Raw genomic sequence first — 17,088 nt, 5'->3', positions numbered from 1 at the left:
AAGGATTCCTGAAAGATATGGAAGAGGAGTATGGGGATATACCTTACCATAGTACAATTCGTTGACTGAGTCGGGGAAAAGTTCTTGATGTTTTCTTTGTCATTCGTGAGGAAATATCCCCTTTTCTCGAAATGAAAGGGGAAGAAATGCATTGTCTGAAAGATATAAAATGGATATCAGACCTGGCGTTCCTAGCTGATATAACTATGCATCTGAATACTTTAAATCTGTCACTGCAGGGCAAAGGGCAGCTAATCGTTGACATGCACGACCAGATCAAAGCGTTCATGTAAAAGTTACGTTTGTTTGAGAGGCAGATGAGTAATGGACATTTAACGGTCTTCAATCGTCTTGCTTCTTTAAAACTACCTGAAGGTACTACTTTCGGGGGTTACCAAGCAAAGTTAAAGCAGCTCATCATGTTGTTTGAAACACGATTCCAAGACCTCACTAGTTTGGAAATGGAACTTAAGGTGTTCAGCACTCCTTTTTCATTTTCCCCCGATGACTTGTCACTGTCTCTTCAATTGGAGATAATTGATTTGCAAAATTCAACTTTGTTGAAAGAGAAGTACTACAACACGTTGGATTTGTCACGATGGTATCGTTCATTACAGCAAAAAACATTTCCCAAGCTTCACAACAATGCCGCTCAGATCATGTGCATGTTTGGGTCTACGTATTGTTGTGAGCAGCTTTTCTCAGCAATGAAAAGAGTAAAAAATAAGGAACGATCATTTCTTCAGGATGCAACAATGAAGGCCATCCTCTGCATTAACGCTGTGAGCACTTTGACGCCTGATATTTCTTATTTATTTCCTGAACATCGTATTTCCTGGTGTAGCATGTCACCACGTCTTAGCAGCTAAGAGTATGAGGTTGTCGATCTTGTAAGACGCCGCTGGCACGTCAAAATGCTTGCCTTGCCGCCTGCCTCAGCCAGCCGTGCCACGTGCCGGCCCACTTGAATGGTCACAGCGAGCGATGCGGCTCCCTGGAGCAGGGAGCGCTCCACGGCTCACAACGGAGCCGACGAGCTGGAACAGCCTGGTTTAGATTATCACCTAGATCATTTACATAAATCAGGAACAGCAGAGGACCTATGACACTACCTTGCAGAACACCAGATATCACTTCTGTTCTACTCGATGATTTACCATCTATCACTACGAACTGTGACCTCTCTGAGAGGAAATCACGAATCCAGTCACACAATTCAGATGATACTCCATATGCATGCAATTTGATTAATAGTCACTTGTGAGGAATGGTGTCAAAAGCCTTCTGGAAACCTAGGAATATGGAAGCAATCTGAGATCCCTTGTCGACAGCACTCATTACTTCATGGCAATAAAGAGATAGCTGTGTTGCACAAGAACAATATTTTCTGAATCCCTATTGGTTATGTATCAATAAGTCATTTTCTTCGAGGTGATTCATAATGTTCGAGTACAGTATATGCTATTACGACTTCTGCACCACTTGTTAGCTGCAGACACAGTGGCTGCGCCAAAGACTGAGATGGCATGGAGTTTTACAATTATTTATTGAACTTTCTTTACAATTTCTCCCTTGTCATCGCTGCCCAGCCCTGCGGATCCCTCCGCCTGGCTGCTGCTGTGTAGATTCTCCGACAATGCGCGCAACGCCTGCCGCTGATCACACTCGGGAGCCTCAGGTCACCAGTGCTCTGCTGAAGCCAGGATAACCTGTGGTTGAGATGAACTCATCGCCGCTCAGTTCCTCAGTATGGGCACGTCCACGGAGCTGCGCCGCCATGAGGTCAGCTGGTGCAGTGCAGCAGGCATCGGCAGCTGGGAAGCCGTCAGTCGCGATATCCGCGAGGTCCCGGCATGGACGGACTACGCGCCATGGGGCCAGCTGCCGACGCCTGCTGCACCGGCGGCCGGGACGCCATCAGTCGTGATGTCTGCGAGGTCCTGTCATGGATGGACCACGCGCTGGGGGGGCCAGGTTGCCATGAAGTGCGGGCATCAGCCCTGGCGGCGCCTGTGACCAAGACTGCGCTGCGGCCAGTCCTGCTGGAAGTTCTCGCTGTGGTTAGTCTGCCATGGTGCCAACTGAACTCGGGCCAACCTCCAGAACTGAAGTTGACATCTGGCGGTGAACGGATGACTCCTGTGAGCTGGAACAGACTTCCGGAATCGTCACCTACGAAGATTGAACATTCGGACACAGACCACGTCCGTCCTCAGATCCGAACTGCTTCCTAATGGCTTCTGTCTGTTGCTGACTGCACTCCACTATTTATATCTGGCAGGAGGAAATTTTTACTCTCGGTGGTAGCTTTTTCTTATTACTCCTGCAGTATATTGCAGCGTAACCAGGGTGTATACGTGGACAAAAAAAAAAAAAAATCCCGGATTTCTCCCGGATTTCCCAGTTAAATATACACTTTCTCCCGAGTGGAAACATAGTTTTTCCCCATTAATTGACAGTATATTTTCTCTCAGAGCTGTATAACTTATCAATTCTTTGAATGGTTATGGTTTTATACATGGGCATAGAATTTCCCGGCACTTTGGAAGACGAAACACCTTTTGGAAAGATGTTTGATGTGCAGTAACATGTATGCTGCACATTTTCGTATTACGAAAGTATAAATTCGAATTCCACCAAACACCGCATGTTACTTTCCGAAGCATTGAAATCGAGATTGCGATGAGTATTTGTAAGCCAGTCATAGCTCATGTCACGTGATCTCACCAGCCGATGACAGCGGATATTCAGAGCTTCGGACACGTGGTGTAGTCAGCCAATAGCAACATCACTGTTAAGTAGCGCGAACACACGAACAGGAAAAGTTAATGGTTTAAATTAATATATATAATGTTGCTACAAGAAAAACAAAGCTTTCACATATAATATTGGTCTCCAAGGCCAATATGCTGCAAGAGAAGCTAAGCTTTCACATATAATGTTGGTCTTTTATGCACGTATTAAATTTTAAGATATATCAGACAAATGTGCCAGTAAATTTTTTAATAACGACATAAAAGTGTGATCTTCTGGGCTATAAATTCTTCTAAGTGGCTCGTCATCAAAGAGCTGATTTTTAAATGAGTCCCAGATTCCCAGTGAAGTAGGCATCGACCTAATATTAAGTTTTTCAATTTGATTTCGGAATGTAAATTTCCTTGGCTACCAGTACTTTGTTATCTCATGTCTGGTTCTTTGTTATGGTATAATGCCATATGTGCTAGAAGATGAAAACGTACACTTGAAATGCACCAAACAGTTGAAACTAGTCAATAGTTTGAAATTAAACCCTTTGTTTCAAATATATTGACTGTCTCAGCGGAAAAGATTAATAAAAGAAAATTTCTTCAGCAAACCAATAAATATAACTTCATTGTTCTGCGTGGCAATTAATGCTTGACTGTCAGAAAGGTGGAAATAAAATAAAATCTGAAACTAATAACATATTTTAGCCTTCCATAATTATGTGAATGTATTTTAATTCACATGATAGCTCCCGGCCAAAGAAATCAATTTTGTTTTCATTTGACGTGAGTGCAGTAGACAAAGAGGAAACAGCAAAATCATTAAATGTAAACACGGGTCACAAGGAGACTAGCCGCTTCCCTATTATAACTCAAGACTGCTCTGCGCATCAGACCCGTATCTACGGTATTTCCGAACTGGGGCAATAGTAGACAGTGGTGTCCTTCGAGCGTTTGAGATAGGACGTCAAAAATTTAAAAACAATCGAATTTTCAAAAATACGTTCATTTTGTATTGCACATCTTTCTGAAGACTCTGATACATAAAACATAAGTGTCCGAGGAATTGTAAGACATGTTATCTGATCTTAAGTGTGCCAAAGTGCAGTACCACACCTCTTCACACAGCGTTCTTCTATCGCACGTCACTGTATTTCGGTCTGTGGAATTGAAAATTGTATATTTTGCACCGGATGCCATTAAACTATATTCAGGACAGCAGAAATTAAAATGTCCTATGATGCCTCTCCTGCTTCCAGTCGGCCGAAGAAACTCTACCAGTTTTTCCATTCGTCTGATAAGAATTCGCGTTAGTATTTTGCAGCTGTGACTTATTAAACTGATAGTTCGGTAATTTTCACATCTGTCAACACCTGCTTTCTTTGGGATTGGAATTATTATATTCTTCTTGAAGTCTGAGGGTATTTCGCCTGTCTCATACATCTTGCTCACTAGATGGTAGAGTTTTGTCATGACTGGCTCTCCCAAGGCCATCAGTAGTTCTAATGGAATGTTGTCTACTCCCGGGGCCTTGTTTCGACTCAGGTCTTTCAGTGCTCTGTCAAACTCTTCACGCAGTATCTTATCTCCCATTTCGTCTTCATCTACATCCTCTTCCATTTCCATAATATTGTCCTCAAGTACATCGCCCTTGTATAAACCCTCCATATACTCCTTCCACCTTTCTGCCTTCCCTTCTTTGCTTAGAACTGGGTTGCCATCTTCTCTCCAAAGGTCTCTTTAATTTTCCTGTAGGCAGTATCTATCTTACCCCTAGTGAGACAAGTCTCTACATCCTTACATTTGTCCTCCAGCCATCCCTGCTTAGCCATTTTGCACTTCCTGTCGATCTCATTTTTGAGACGTTTGTATTCCTTTTTGCCTGCTTCATTTACTGCATTTTTATATTTTCTCCTTTCATCAATTAAATTCAATATTTCTTCTGTTACCCAAGGATTTCTACTAGCCCTCGTCTTTTTACCTATTTGATCCTCTGCTGCCTTTACTACTTCATCCCTCAAAGCTATCCATTCTTCTTCTACTGTATTTCTTTCCCCCATTCCTATCAATTGTTCCCTTATGCTCTCCTTGAAACTCTGTACAACCTCTGGTTCTTTCAGTTTATCCAGGTCCCATCTCCTTAATTTCCCACCTTTTTGCAGTTTCTTCAGTTTTAGTCTACAGTTCATAACCAATAGATTGTGGTCAGATTCCACATCTGCCCCTGGAAATGTATTACAATTTAAAACCTGGTTCCTAAATCTCTGTCTTACCATTATGTAATCTATCTGATACCTTTTAGTATCTCCAGGATTCTTCCAGGTATACAACCTTCTTTCATGATTCTTGAACCAAGTGTTGGCTATGATTGAGTTATGCTCTGTGCAAAAGTCTACCAGATGGGTTCCTCTTTCATTTCTTGCCCCCAACTCATATTCACTTACTATGTTTCCTTCTCTCCCTTTTCCTACTGACGAATTCCAGTCACCCATGACTATTAAATTTTCGTCTCCCTTCACTACCTGAATAATTTCTTTTATCTTGTCATACATTTCATCTATTTCTTCATCATCTGCAGAGCTAGTTGGCATATAAACTTGTACTACTGTAGTAGGCATGGGCTTTGTGTCTATCTTGGCCACAATAATGCGTTCACTATGCTGTTTGTAGTAGCTAACCCGCACTCCTATTTTTTTATTCATTATTAAACCTACTCCTGCATTACCCCTATTTGATTTTGTATTTATAACCCTGTAATCACCTGACCAAAAGTCTTGTTCCTCCTGCCACTGAACTTCACTAATTCCCACTATATCTAACTTTAACTTATCCATTTCCCTTTTTAATTTTTCTAACCTACCTGCCAGATTAAGGGATCTGACATTCCACGCTCCAATCCGTAGAACGCCAGTTTTCTTTCTCCTGATAACGACGTCCTCTTGAGTAGTCCCCACCCGGAGATCCGAATGGGGGACTATTTTACCTCCGGAATGTTTTACCCAAGAGGACGCCATCATCATTTAATCATACAGTAAAGCTGCATGTCCTCGGGAAAAATTACGGCTGTAGTTTCCCCTTGCTTTCAGCCGTTCGCAGTACCAGCACAGCAAGGCCGTTTTACTTAAGCTGGCCTAAAGTCTCTGTTAAGATATTCATCTATAGAGTAGAAAGAGTTGCCTATCAAAAAGTCTTTAAAACTCTGTTTAAACTGTGCTTTATCAGAAACCAAGTTTTTAATGGTTGCTGGCAATTTATTGAAAATGTGTATTCCTAAATATTGAACCCCTTTTTGGACCAGGGTACGTGATTTTAGGTCTTCATGTTGATTGTTCTTATTTCTATTATTAATCCTGTGTGTTGAGCTATTAGTTGGAAATAGAGATATATTACTTGCAACAAATTTCATTAAGGAATAAATATACTGAGAAGCAGTGGTTAGAATACAAAGATCCTTGAACAGGTTTCTACAGGATGTTCTTGAATTTACACCACAAATGATTCTTATTACATGCTTTTGCATGCGAAAAACTGTCACTTGGTTAGATGATTTACCCCAGAATATGATCCCATATGACATAACAGAATGAAAGTAAGCAAAGTATGCAAGTTTTTTTTTTATATTTATATCTCCTTATCTGACATCATTTTCACTGCAAATACAGACTTGTTTAGGCACTTAAGCTACAGTCCCATGTGGTAAGGACCAATACTTGAATATGAGCTGAATGATGATTTTGTAAGCTACCTTATCCCAGGATAGACAACATGTCCTTTCAGTGAATTTCAGTTATTTGCCTTTCCTATAGTTAGTTTTACAAAGTTGTTCCATTTTAAATTGTACTATGTATATACCTCCAAATATTCAATTATTGCGACTTTTTAGTGATTGTTTAGCAATCATATAAGCAAACAAAAATAGGTCGCGTCATCTATTTACGAGCAATACATTAGAGCTGATAATGTTGTGAGTCAGTTGACAGCCTGAACATATATTTATATGCCTTTTTTTCTAGTCTTGAAATGTGTTCTCTCTGATAAGAATGTGGGATAATTTTTTTAAACACCCTGTGTTAAGTCATGACCAAACAAAAGCCCTGTGAAGCTGCAGGAATTCAGACCTGTCAACTTCCCAAGTTCATTTGCTGTGACACTTAAAAATGTTAAGTTGTTTGTGGTACATAATCTTCAACTCTTTGAGACGTAGTACCCAAATAAATCTATTATTAAGAAGCAGATCCAAAACTCAAATTGCATAGTTAAAATTTAAAGTTTTATCACATATGAAGAGTTCAGATACATTAAAAAGGCAATATGCATAATCAAAATCTAAGCAGATGTTCTTTTCTAGATGTGAGGGAAAAAAGAAAACATTTTTTCTCTGTCCACTGATACAGCAGTTGTGTATTATTGCATGTGTCCCCCCCCCCCCCCCCCCTGAGCCATTATCGGAAACACACAGTGATGCTAAAGTAAACAAGTACACAGTGGTTACTAAAGAAACACATCACGCTGTGAAAGATTTAAAGACAGCTGTGCATATACTATCAAGTGGTTCAGCATCTCCTCATGAAACAGCACAATGAAAACTCTCAGGATAAGCCAACCAAAGCACCCTCACTCCCAGGTGCAATAATATTGGGTAGTTCTCTTCATTCATTACAATGTTGGAATTCTACTTGGGATTTTCCATTATCATGCCGATGAGCAAACACCATCTTTATGTAATAAAAGCAGAAATCAATACTTTTCCTGAGTGTCAGATGTACTTTGGTTCAAATGGCTCTGAACACTATGGGACTTAACATCTTAGGTCATCAGTCCCCTAGAACTTAGAACTACTTAAACCTAACTAACCTAAGCACATCACACACATCCATGTCTGAGGCAGGATTCGAACCTGCGACCGTAGCACCTAGAACTGCATGGCCACCACGGGCGGCCTCAGATGTACTTTGATGAGTTTGAAAGTAGATATATGATATACTGAATGACTACATCACTTATGGATTTCAATAATAATATTCCCTAAATTATCAAAAGATTGGACATCGATGCTTTCCATAGAAGTTTTAGGGACACTGGTTTCTAGAGACTAAAGGAACATACACAGCAAAGCTGAAATGTTAACATAAAGATTATCGGACTTCTATTTTATGAGAATGAGGGTTCATTTGAAAGTCCCTGAGTATCTCTCAGTGCCAGATAAAACATACAATATTTTGCAGCATTTACAGCCATTCTATGAGATGGTTTGCTGCCAGCAAGCACATTTCTGAACCATACATGATTGTCACAAGCAGAAAATAAAAATATATACTGTGGGTAGGGATTCGCAAGATAACAACATTGGCTAAAAAATCAGATGGGGTGATAGTTGAGGATACAGCTCCAAGCAGAGGAGGGAGACTAGGACAAAAAGGGGAGGGGGATTGTCTGTGTAGGACTAGTAAACAATGCAAGCCGTATATGTTTTGGTGTGTGATGGTATATGTTACATAGATTATGATGGGCATGTTTTTGTTTTATGTTTCAGATGTATAGATGTCAGCAATATTTTTTGTCTGCAATACGTTTATACCCCATGTTCTTTAATAAGGCAATACAGCTCTAATGAATATGGCAATCTGGTAAGAGGAATGATGTACCAAACCATGCTGTCAATTACACCTATTTATGTTCCTCCAGCCATGGTTGCAATGGCGGACTGAATTTAGTGTAGCCCAAAGTCTATATTAGGTTGCAAGGAGATACTCTGGCTCCGAGTTGTTGAAGACAACAAAAGAGCCATTTTTGTAAAATGACGTTTATGGTTACAAGTTGCTCTGTAGTGTATCCTTAGGCCTAATTTAGGTTGGAAAGTGACAGTGAGCCATGAATGTGTAACAATTCTTTTTTATATACTTTGTACATCTATTCCATAACTATATGGTCAACTGTAGTTACATTTGATTCCTTGATCAAAACCACTATTTTCCCCACTGCAGTAAAATATTCAAGTTTTTAGTATGATTGTGGGTGTTGATAGCAAGGTTATTCTTGGCCCAAATCAAATCACTCCGCCCCCCCCCCCCCCCATTTCCTGTTGAGGGTTTGTTTCCTGGATTTTGTTTTGTTAATGAGTTTGTGTTGTTAATGACATAAACCACTGGCCATTTATTAAAAATCATATTAATGATGTCACCAACTTATCAGTGCAATACTGCACTGATACCAATCCTGTTTGTGTTACATGCAAGTAACAAGAAGTATTAGTTTCCCCGTTAAAAACCACTTGCTACATATTGGCATGTGACAAATTCATTGTAACTTCACTAGTCTTTAATTCATCAAATGCATTCATAAAAAATTTTAAGACACATTGGGCTACCTGTGGGCACTATTTGACTCAATGACACTGTTTATTGGACATCCATATGTGCTTGGTTTCAGAAATGGTGTACAGCCGTTTAGTTAGTCTCATCATGTTCCATAGATCATTTGTGTGATAAATGTTAAAGATGTGGAAGGAGCCTTTTACATTCAAATAACAAATTAATTTGTAAATATGATTACATGCTGACAATGCTGCAGAGTATAGATGTTGATGATCAATATTTTTGGTTGCAGCATAGTCCACCCCCCTTTTATGCTAAAGACAACCTTAATGTAAAGTAATGACTGTTATTTTTTTCTTCTGATATTGAAATTATGCACATTATTGTTCCTTTTGAATTGAAGTGGATTATTTTATTTATTTATTTATTTATAAGTCAAGTTCCATAGGACTAAATTCAGGAGCAAATCTCCATGATCATGGAATGTGTCCATACATGAAATCACAACATAAAAGTAATGAAAGATAAAAATAAAATGCTTATGAACCCAAAAAAAGTCAAGCCATAAGTTTCAGTAAACTCAGTCAACAATATAACATAACTGTCTCCTCCCGCACAGGCCACGAAGACCCAAAGGTACAGACTGGCCGCTGTGTCATCCTCAGCCCACAGGCGTCATTGGATGCAGATATGGAGGGGCATGTGTTCAGCACACTGTCTCCCGGCCGTAAGTCCATTTCTGAGACTGGAGCCGCTACTTCTCAATCAAGTAGCTCCTCAGTTTGCCTCATTAGGGCTGAGTGCACCCCGCTTACCAACAGCGCTCGACAGACTGGATGGTCCAAGTGCTAGCCCAGCCCGACAGCGCTTAACTTCGGTGATCTGATGGGAACCAGTGTTACCACTGTGGCAAGGCCGTTGGCAATATAACATAAGAATCAGCTTAATTTTTCAAGGGACTCCTCAACAGAATAGCAGTGACCCATGAGGAAACTTCAGTTTCGATTTTAAAGTGTGTGGATTACTGCTAAGATATTTGAATTCTTGTGGTAGCTTATTAAAAATGGATGCAGCAGTATACTGCACATCTTACAGCACAAGAGTTAAGGAAGACTAATCCAAATGCAGGTTGGATTTCTGCCAAGTATTAACTTAGTGAAAGCTGTTTATTCTTGGGAATAAGCAGATATTGTTTACAAGAAATGACAGTAAAGAATATATACGAGGTGCGGCTAGAAAAAAACCGGACTGATGCTGGAAAAAACATTTATTTACAATTATTTACAATTTCATGTTATCTCCTTCAATGTACTCTACTCCTCGGTCTCTACACCGCTCCATACGAATTTTCCACTGTTCATAGCAATGCTGCAGATCATTTTCGGTAAGTCCATACATTACTTCCGTCGCTTTTTCTTTTACTGCTTCAACAGTCTCAAATCTAGTTCCTTTCAAAGCTGACTTGACTTTAGGGAAAAGAAAAAAGTTACAGGGGGCCAAATCAGGTGAGTAGGGTGGATGATCTAAGATGGGAATGTTGTGTTTTGCCAAAAACGTCTTCACTGACAACGCACTGTGAGCTGGGGCATTGTCTTGGTGAAGGATCCATGACTTTTTTCTCCACAAATCGTTCCGTTTTCTCCGTACTCACTCACGTAGGGTAGCCAGGACGCTAATGTAGTAATGCTGATTCACTGTTTGTCCCTCTGGTACCCAATCAATGTGCACAATCCCTTTGATGTCAAAAAAAACAATCATCATTGCCTTGAATTTCGAGTTTGACATTCGTGTTTTTTTTTTTGTCGTGGAGAACCAGGAGTTTTCCAATGCATCAATTGGCGTTTAGTTTCGGGATCGTAAGTAAAAAACCACGATTCATCGCAAGTAATAACATTTTGTAAGAAGGTGGGATCACTTTCAATGTTTTCCAGGATGTCAGGTCAAATCATTCTTCGGCGTTCCTTCTGTTCAATTGTGAGACACTTTGGAACCATTTTTGAACACACTTTGTTCATGTTGAAACTTTCATGAAGAATCTGCCTAACACTTTCCTTGACAACTCCTGTTAACTCAGACACTGCTCTGATTGTTAAACGGCGATCTTGTCGAACAAGTTTACCGATTTTTTCAATGTTTGCATCAGTTTTTGCTGACAATGGTCTGCCAGTGTGAGTGTCATCCATGGTGTCTTCGCGGCCATCTTTAAATCGTTTAAACCACTCAAACACTTGTGTTCGCGATAAACAATCATCGCCGTACACTTGTTATAACATTACAAACGTTTCACTTGCAGATTTTCCTAGTTTGAAACAAAATTTGATGCTAACACGCTGTTCTTTCTGTACACTCAACATTTTCCGACGCACAGACGAAACGTCAACTACTTAAAACAGACACCACGGGCAGACTGAGTGCAGGAGGCAGATGAAACTCGAGCAGTAGGCGGAGCGAGAGTCACGTGACAGGCCACGCGACTTTCAGCTTTATTGCATTTGTTTTATTGTTTCACCAGTACTAGTCCGGTTTTTTTCTAGCCACACCTCGTATATTGAGAGGCCAATGTCAAAATACCCAGACTAGTGAACACGGGTCAACAAGAGGCTCGTGAACTTACACCATGTATTGCCCGAACCGCCCATTTCTGAGCCAAAAATATCCTATTAGAATCGGAAGAGTTACTCCAAAATATAATACCATATGACATAAATGAATGAAAATAAGCAAAGTAGACTAATTTCCATGTCGATCGATCACTTACCTCAGATACCGTTCGAATAGTAAAAATGGCAGCATTAAGTCTGAGCAGATCCTGAACGTAGGCTTTCCACGGCAGTTTACTATCTATCTGAACATCTAGAAATTTAAACTGTTTAGTTTCACTAATCATATGCCCTTTCTGTGAAATTAAAAAGTCAGGTTTTGTTGGATTTTGTCTTAGAAACTGTAAAAACTGAGCCTTGCTATGATTTAACATTAGTTTATTTTCTACAAACCATGAACTTAGGTCATGAACTGCATTGTTTGAATGTTATACACAACATCCTGTACAACCAAGCTAGTGCCATCAACAAACAGCAATAATTTAGAGTTGCCCGTAATACTAGAGGACATATCATTTATATAAATAAGGAACAGGAGTGGCCCCAACACTGATCCCTGGGGCAACCCCCCATTTGACCGTACCCCACTCAGACCCCACATCACAGCCATTCTCAACAATGTGAATAATGACCATTTGCTGTCTGTTGCTAAAATAAGAGGTGAACCAATTGTGAGCTACTCCCTATATTCCGTAATGGTCCAACTTTTGGAGCAATATTTTGTGATCAACACAATCAAATGCCTTAGTAAAATCAAAAAACATGCCTAGTGTTCGAAACCTTTTGTTTAACCCATCCACTACCTCACAGAGAAAACGGAATATAGCATTTTCACTTGTTAAATGACTTCTAAAGCCAAACTGCACATTTGATAGCAAATTATTTGATATAAAAAATCAATTATACTTACATACACAGCCTTTTCAATAACTTGAGCAAACACTGATGGCATAGAAATAGGTCTAAAATTGTTTACATTATTCCTTTCTCCCTTTTTATAAAGCGGCTTTACTACTGAGTACTTAATTGTTCAGGAAACTGACCATTCCTAAAGGAAAAATCACAAATATGGCTAAACACAGGGCTAACATGTGCGGCACAGTACTTAAATATTCTGCTAGGCACTCCATCACACCCATGAGAGTCCTTAGTCTTCAGTGATTTAATTATTGACTCAGTCTCTCCCTTGTCAGTATCACAGAGGAGTATTTCAGACATCAATCTTGGAAAGGCATTTTCCAAGAGAGTTGTATGACTCCCTGTAGAAACTAAATTTTTATCTAATTCACCAGCAGTGGTCAGAAAAGATTGTTAAATACTGTACATATATCTGATTTATCAGCAGCAGAAATATTTTTACTATGAACTGACTTCATATTGTCAACCTTGTGCTGCTGACCAGACACTTCCTTCACAACTGACCATATGGTTTTAATTTTATCCAATGAATTAGCTATTATATTTGCACACCACATATTCTTTGCCTTCCTAATAAAATTTTTAAGCACCTTACAATAATGTTTGTAATGGGCAACTGTAGCTTGATTCTGACTTTTCTAACATTTTGGTATAATTCCAGCCTTGTTCTACATTATATCCTTATCCCACTAGTCAGCCACCCAGCCTACCCTTTATTGCCATTAACCCGTTTAGAATGTACTAATGGAAAGCAACTCCCAAAAAGCATGAGAAATGTGTTAAGGAAAGCATTATATTTGCCAACCTTATTATCAGCACTATAAACTTCATGCCACTCTTGTTCCTTGATGAGGTTTAAATAATTCGTTGCCACTGGATCAACTTTCCTACATAGTTTGTAATTATATGTGACATTTGTTTGAGTACAAAAGCCTTTTAATGTTAAAATTTGTGCACCATGGTCTGAAAGCCCATTCACTCTTTTAATAACAGAATGCCCATCTAGTAATGAAGTTAATGAATAAAAGTATTGTCTATGGCTGTGCTACTGTTACCATGCACCCTACTGGGAAAAAACACAGTCTGCATCAGATCATATGAATTTAGATCTATCAACATCCTTTTTCTTGCACAATCATATACAAATTAATACTGAAGTTACCACATATAACTAATTTCTGGTACTTCCTATAAAGTGAATCAATAACGGTCTCTGGCTTGAGTAGAAATGCTCTGAAGTCAGAGTTAGGAGACCTATAAACAACAAACATTACAAGTTTAGTTTATTAAATTCCCCTGCCCCTGCAAAATATTCACATATCTTTTCACTGCCATGCTGTGCCATGTCTATGTACTCAAATGGAATATTGTTTTTTTTTTTTTATTTACGTACATGGCCACTCCACAACCCCGCAAGGAGCTCCTTGAAAAGCAGCCAGCTAATCAGTATCCTGGTAAAAGAAGCCCCAGAATTGTCAAATTATTTAAGTAGTGCTCCGATATACCAATAATTTCAGAGTCAACATCTATAAGCAGTTCACTAACTTTATCTTTACCACCTCTTATATTTTGATGACTATGCTAATTCCTTCTCTATTTGGAAACATGAAGTCCTCTGAAGGTGAGCCCTTAATTAGAGGGACTTCCTTCAAGCAGTTATACCTATCAGCTGACTTCAATCTAAAAAAGGTGCAGCTCTCACACTAACTACTAAAGGAATTTTTCCATGACTGATCCCACCACCCCTCACCACACTGTCACCTATAATCTTTGCCAGCCTCCCCTTCCCATACCTGTTGAGTTGCAGGCCATGCCTAGTGAAACCCTATCTATTGATAGACTCAACTGGCACCACTGCAATGTGACCCATGCCTTCTGCCATCAGTGCCTTCTCCAGCCCCATGTTAACGCACCTAACAGCTGCATTAAGATGATGCTGAAACAGTTGCATGAAATGCACAGTGGTGCCATCAGTTTGAGTAGCTATCTTTACACAGGTCAACACCTACATCTTACTCTCCGTCCTGATCAAGACTATTCCCTGCTCCATCCACTATCACTACCTGATCCTCCTCCATAAAATCCCTTCATAACTCCCACATGCTGTCAGTCACCTGGGCCTACCCTGCACTAAGCTTCTCGATGCTGGTGCCCTGGTACCCATTCCCCAACACTTCCTGCAATTTCTGGCCCACATCTCTACTGTGTGAACTACCTAGCAGCAGAACCTTCTTCGACAAATTTCATGAGGGAACAAATATACTGTGAGGCAGTAGTCAAACTGCCTAATAAATAAAACCACACCATAATAATGAAAACACTTATACAATATCCCCTCTTTATCAGCAACAAGTGTCATAATTATCCACAAAATGTACATCTTCAAGCCTTTTTTCTATTAGATGTTTTAAGTTTCTAAACTGTCATGAGATAAACAGCCTTTTCACGAGGAATATGTCTTACACTATAAAGACAACTTATTTTTTTCAATGCAATTCTTTTTTGCATAAACACAATAGTATCACATATAATATATCTACTATTAAATTCTGTGTATACCACCATACCGCTGCCACTTGCTCCCGCTTCTCAGTGAATATGCGTTCCAGCTCTTCATGGCTCTGTTGAGATATTAGAACACTCTCTGCCGATGTAATACATCCACTGCATGCTAAGCAGTCTGCTAGGGTGATTTCCACTTTTTGCAGTCGTTGTTCTGCTCCACCCTGAAACATCAGGCTTAATTCACCAATGACTTCAAAATTATATTGGTTTTGATAACCCTGAAAAAGACACTGTAGGTCAATATTGTTGCTAAATATCATTCTGCCACATCAGACGATCTCTAATAGGCCTATACTAAATCCATCCAAAAAAGCTAACTGAACTATTGTTGGATATACCTAATTGTGGATTCAGCAGAGTATTTTCAGAAAAATTAAAAACAGGATAGTAGTGCCGATATATTAGGATTACACAAATAACTGCAGTCCAATATCTTTAGTATCTGGCTTCTTGAAGTCATAGAGAAATGCAGTATTCTGATTCCTGCACTAACATGGTTCCCAAAAAGTGAAAACGACAAAAACAGCTATTTATAGCTAAACGTCATGATTACTATCTCAAGCTGCTGATAACATACAATGTACCTTTTCATGCTACAGCAGCAATCCAATGACTGGTGATGTAACATGAAAGAGTACACTGCCTAGCACAATCCATATACTGATGTAATTTACATATGAAGTGGCAAAAATATAGCTTTATTATCTGACATCAATGATTTTATATTCATCAAATACGCTGCTGTAAAAGCTTTTAGGAAACTGATGATGGTGTGTTGACCAAAATAGGTCGTTAAATAAAGAATATTATCAGCAGCTTAAGGTGGTAACATGACATTTTTCAAATACTTGTGAGCTGTGTGACACCACTACATGAAATGCTATTTATAGCCCAACAGAATCTGTAGATGAATTATGCAAAAGAAACTTGGCATCCGTTATATTTTTAGATTTGTCTAAATGTTTTGACACAATCACCCATTCTCACAAGAAAAAGGAAAGCTACGGGACATGTGGACATGCAGTGCAATGCATAGAGTAATATTTTGCCAAAATAAAACTGTATGCAACTGTAAAATTTAAAATTTCCCCAGCGTACTAAAGGTCGAAGATATTTCGGGATTGCAGCCAGTCGTTGTAAATTTCATTCCACGATATTTCAATTGGGCACCTGCCAGTCATCTTCGATGGCTCGCCCGAAGATTACTGGCAAGTGTCCAGATGAAATACCGTGGAATGAAGTTGATGAGGACCGGCTGAAGTACTAAAATCTCTTCAAACAAGTATGTGATTGCATATCTGAAACCTACGCACGTCCACTATTACTCAGTCTTTTTATAACTAATAACAAAGTCAGTCAGAGATGGAACAAAAGATGCAGTAATGACATTTGTAAATGTCCGAAAAAAATTTGGAAATGTTAAATAATGTGGTATGTTTTACTTGCTGTCTACTAAACATTAATACATTAGAGTGGGCTGACTTATCCTAAGCTTTCTCTAGTGTGAAACGGGATAAAATGAAAACCTATCAATTCGTACCTGCTGGATCTGTGTATATGCTCCATCGTCTTGGATTTTAATTTTTGCGCCGGTACCAGTATTTGTCTTTTTAATCTCCACAGGCTTAATGCATTCCTGTAACGAATAAAATAAATTTATGAAGAAACCACACGCAATCCGCCAACGTCAATTCAAGTTTTATTATTTTTTTTTATCATCGTGGCTGAGAACCTGGGACGGTGTGATATAGTCGTCTAGATTTGTTAATTGCAAAGCACCACTGAAGCGTGATGTCATATTATATCACAGTAACAATTTCCTATTGCCACTAAAAACGTCCAAGCTGGATACTTCAATAGCACTAGTTTCAAGTTTTAATTGTCGAATACGACAATGCTCCTTAAACTTGCTGACAACTCGCCTCCTCATGTAAACATTGCCAGAGA

The 17,088-nt window shown here is 39.3% G+C and overlaps 1 protein-coding gene across 1 annotated transcript in view; it reads right to left on the bottom strand.

Annotated features, from left to right (window-relative positions):
• Window positions 1-17,080, bottom strand: part of LOC126418252 (probable cytosolic Fe-S cluster assembly factor CPIJ010948) — a 62,680-nt gene extending 45,600 nt beyond the window's left edge. The window contains exons 1-3 of the mRNA XM_050085178.1: window positions 16,874-17,080; window positions 16,682-16,777; window positions 15,144-15,302 (exon numbers count right to left, since the gene is read on the bottom strand). Coding sequence (XP_049941135.1) covers window positions 15,144-15,302; window positions 16,682-16,777; window positions 16,874-16,939 — 321 coding nt within the window. The 5' untranslated portion in view covers window positions 16,940-17,080. The remainder of the gene's footprint in view (window positions 1-15,143; window positions 15,303-16,681; window positions 16,778-16,873) is intronic.
• Window positions 17,081-17,088: the final 8 nt, after the last annotated feature.

This window comes from Schistocerca serialis, chromosome 1 (genome assembly GCF_023864345.2).
Source record: "Schistocerca serialis cubense isolate TAMUIC-IGC-003099 chromosome 1, iqSchSeri2.2, whole genome shotgun sequence".
NCBI lineage: Eukaryota > Metazoa > Arthropoda > Insecta > Orthoptera > Acrididae > Schistocerca > Schistocerca serialis.
This window is presented reverse-complemented; position numbering and strand designations above follow the sequence as displayed.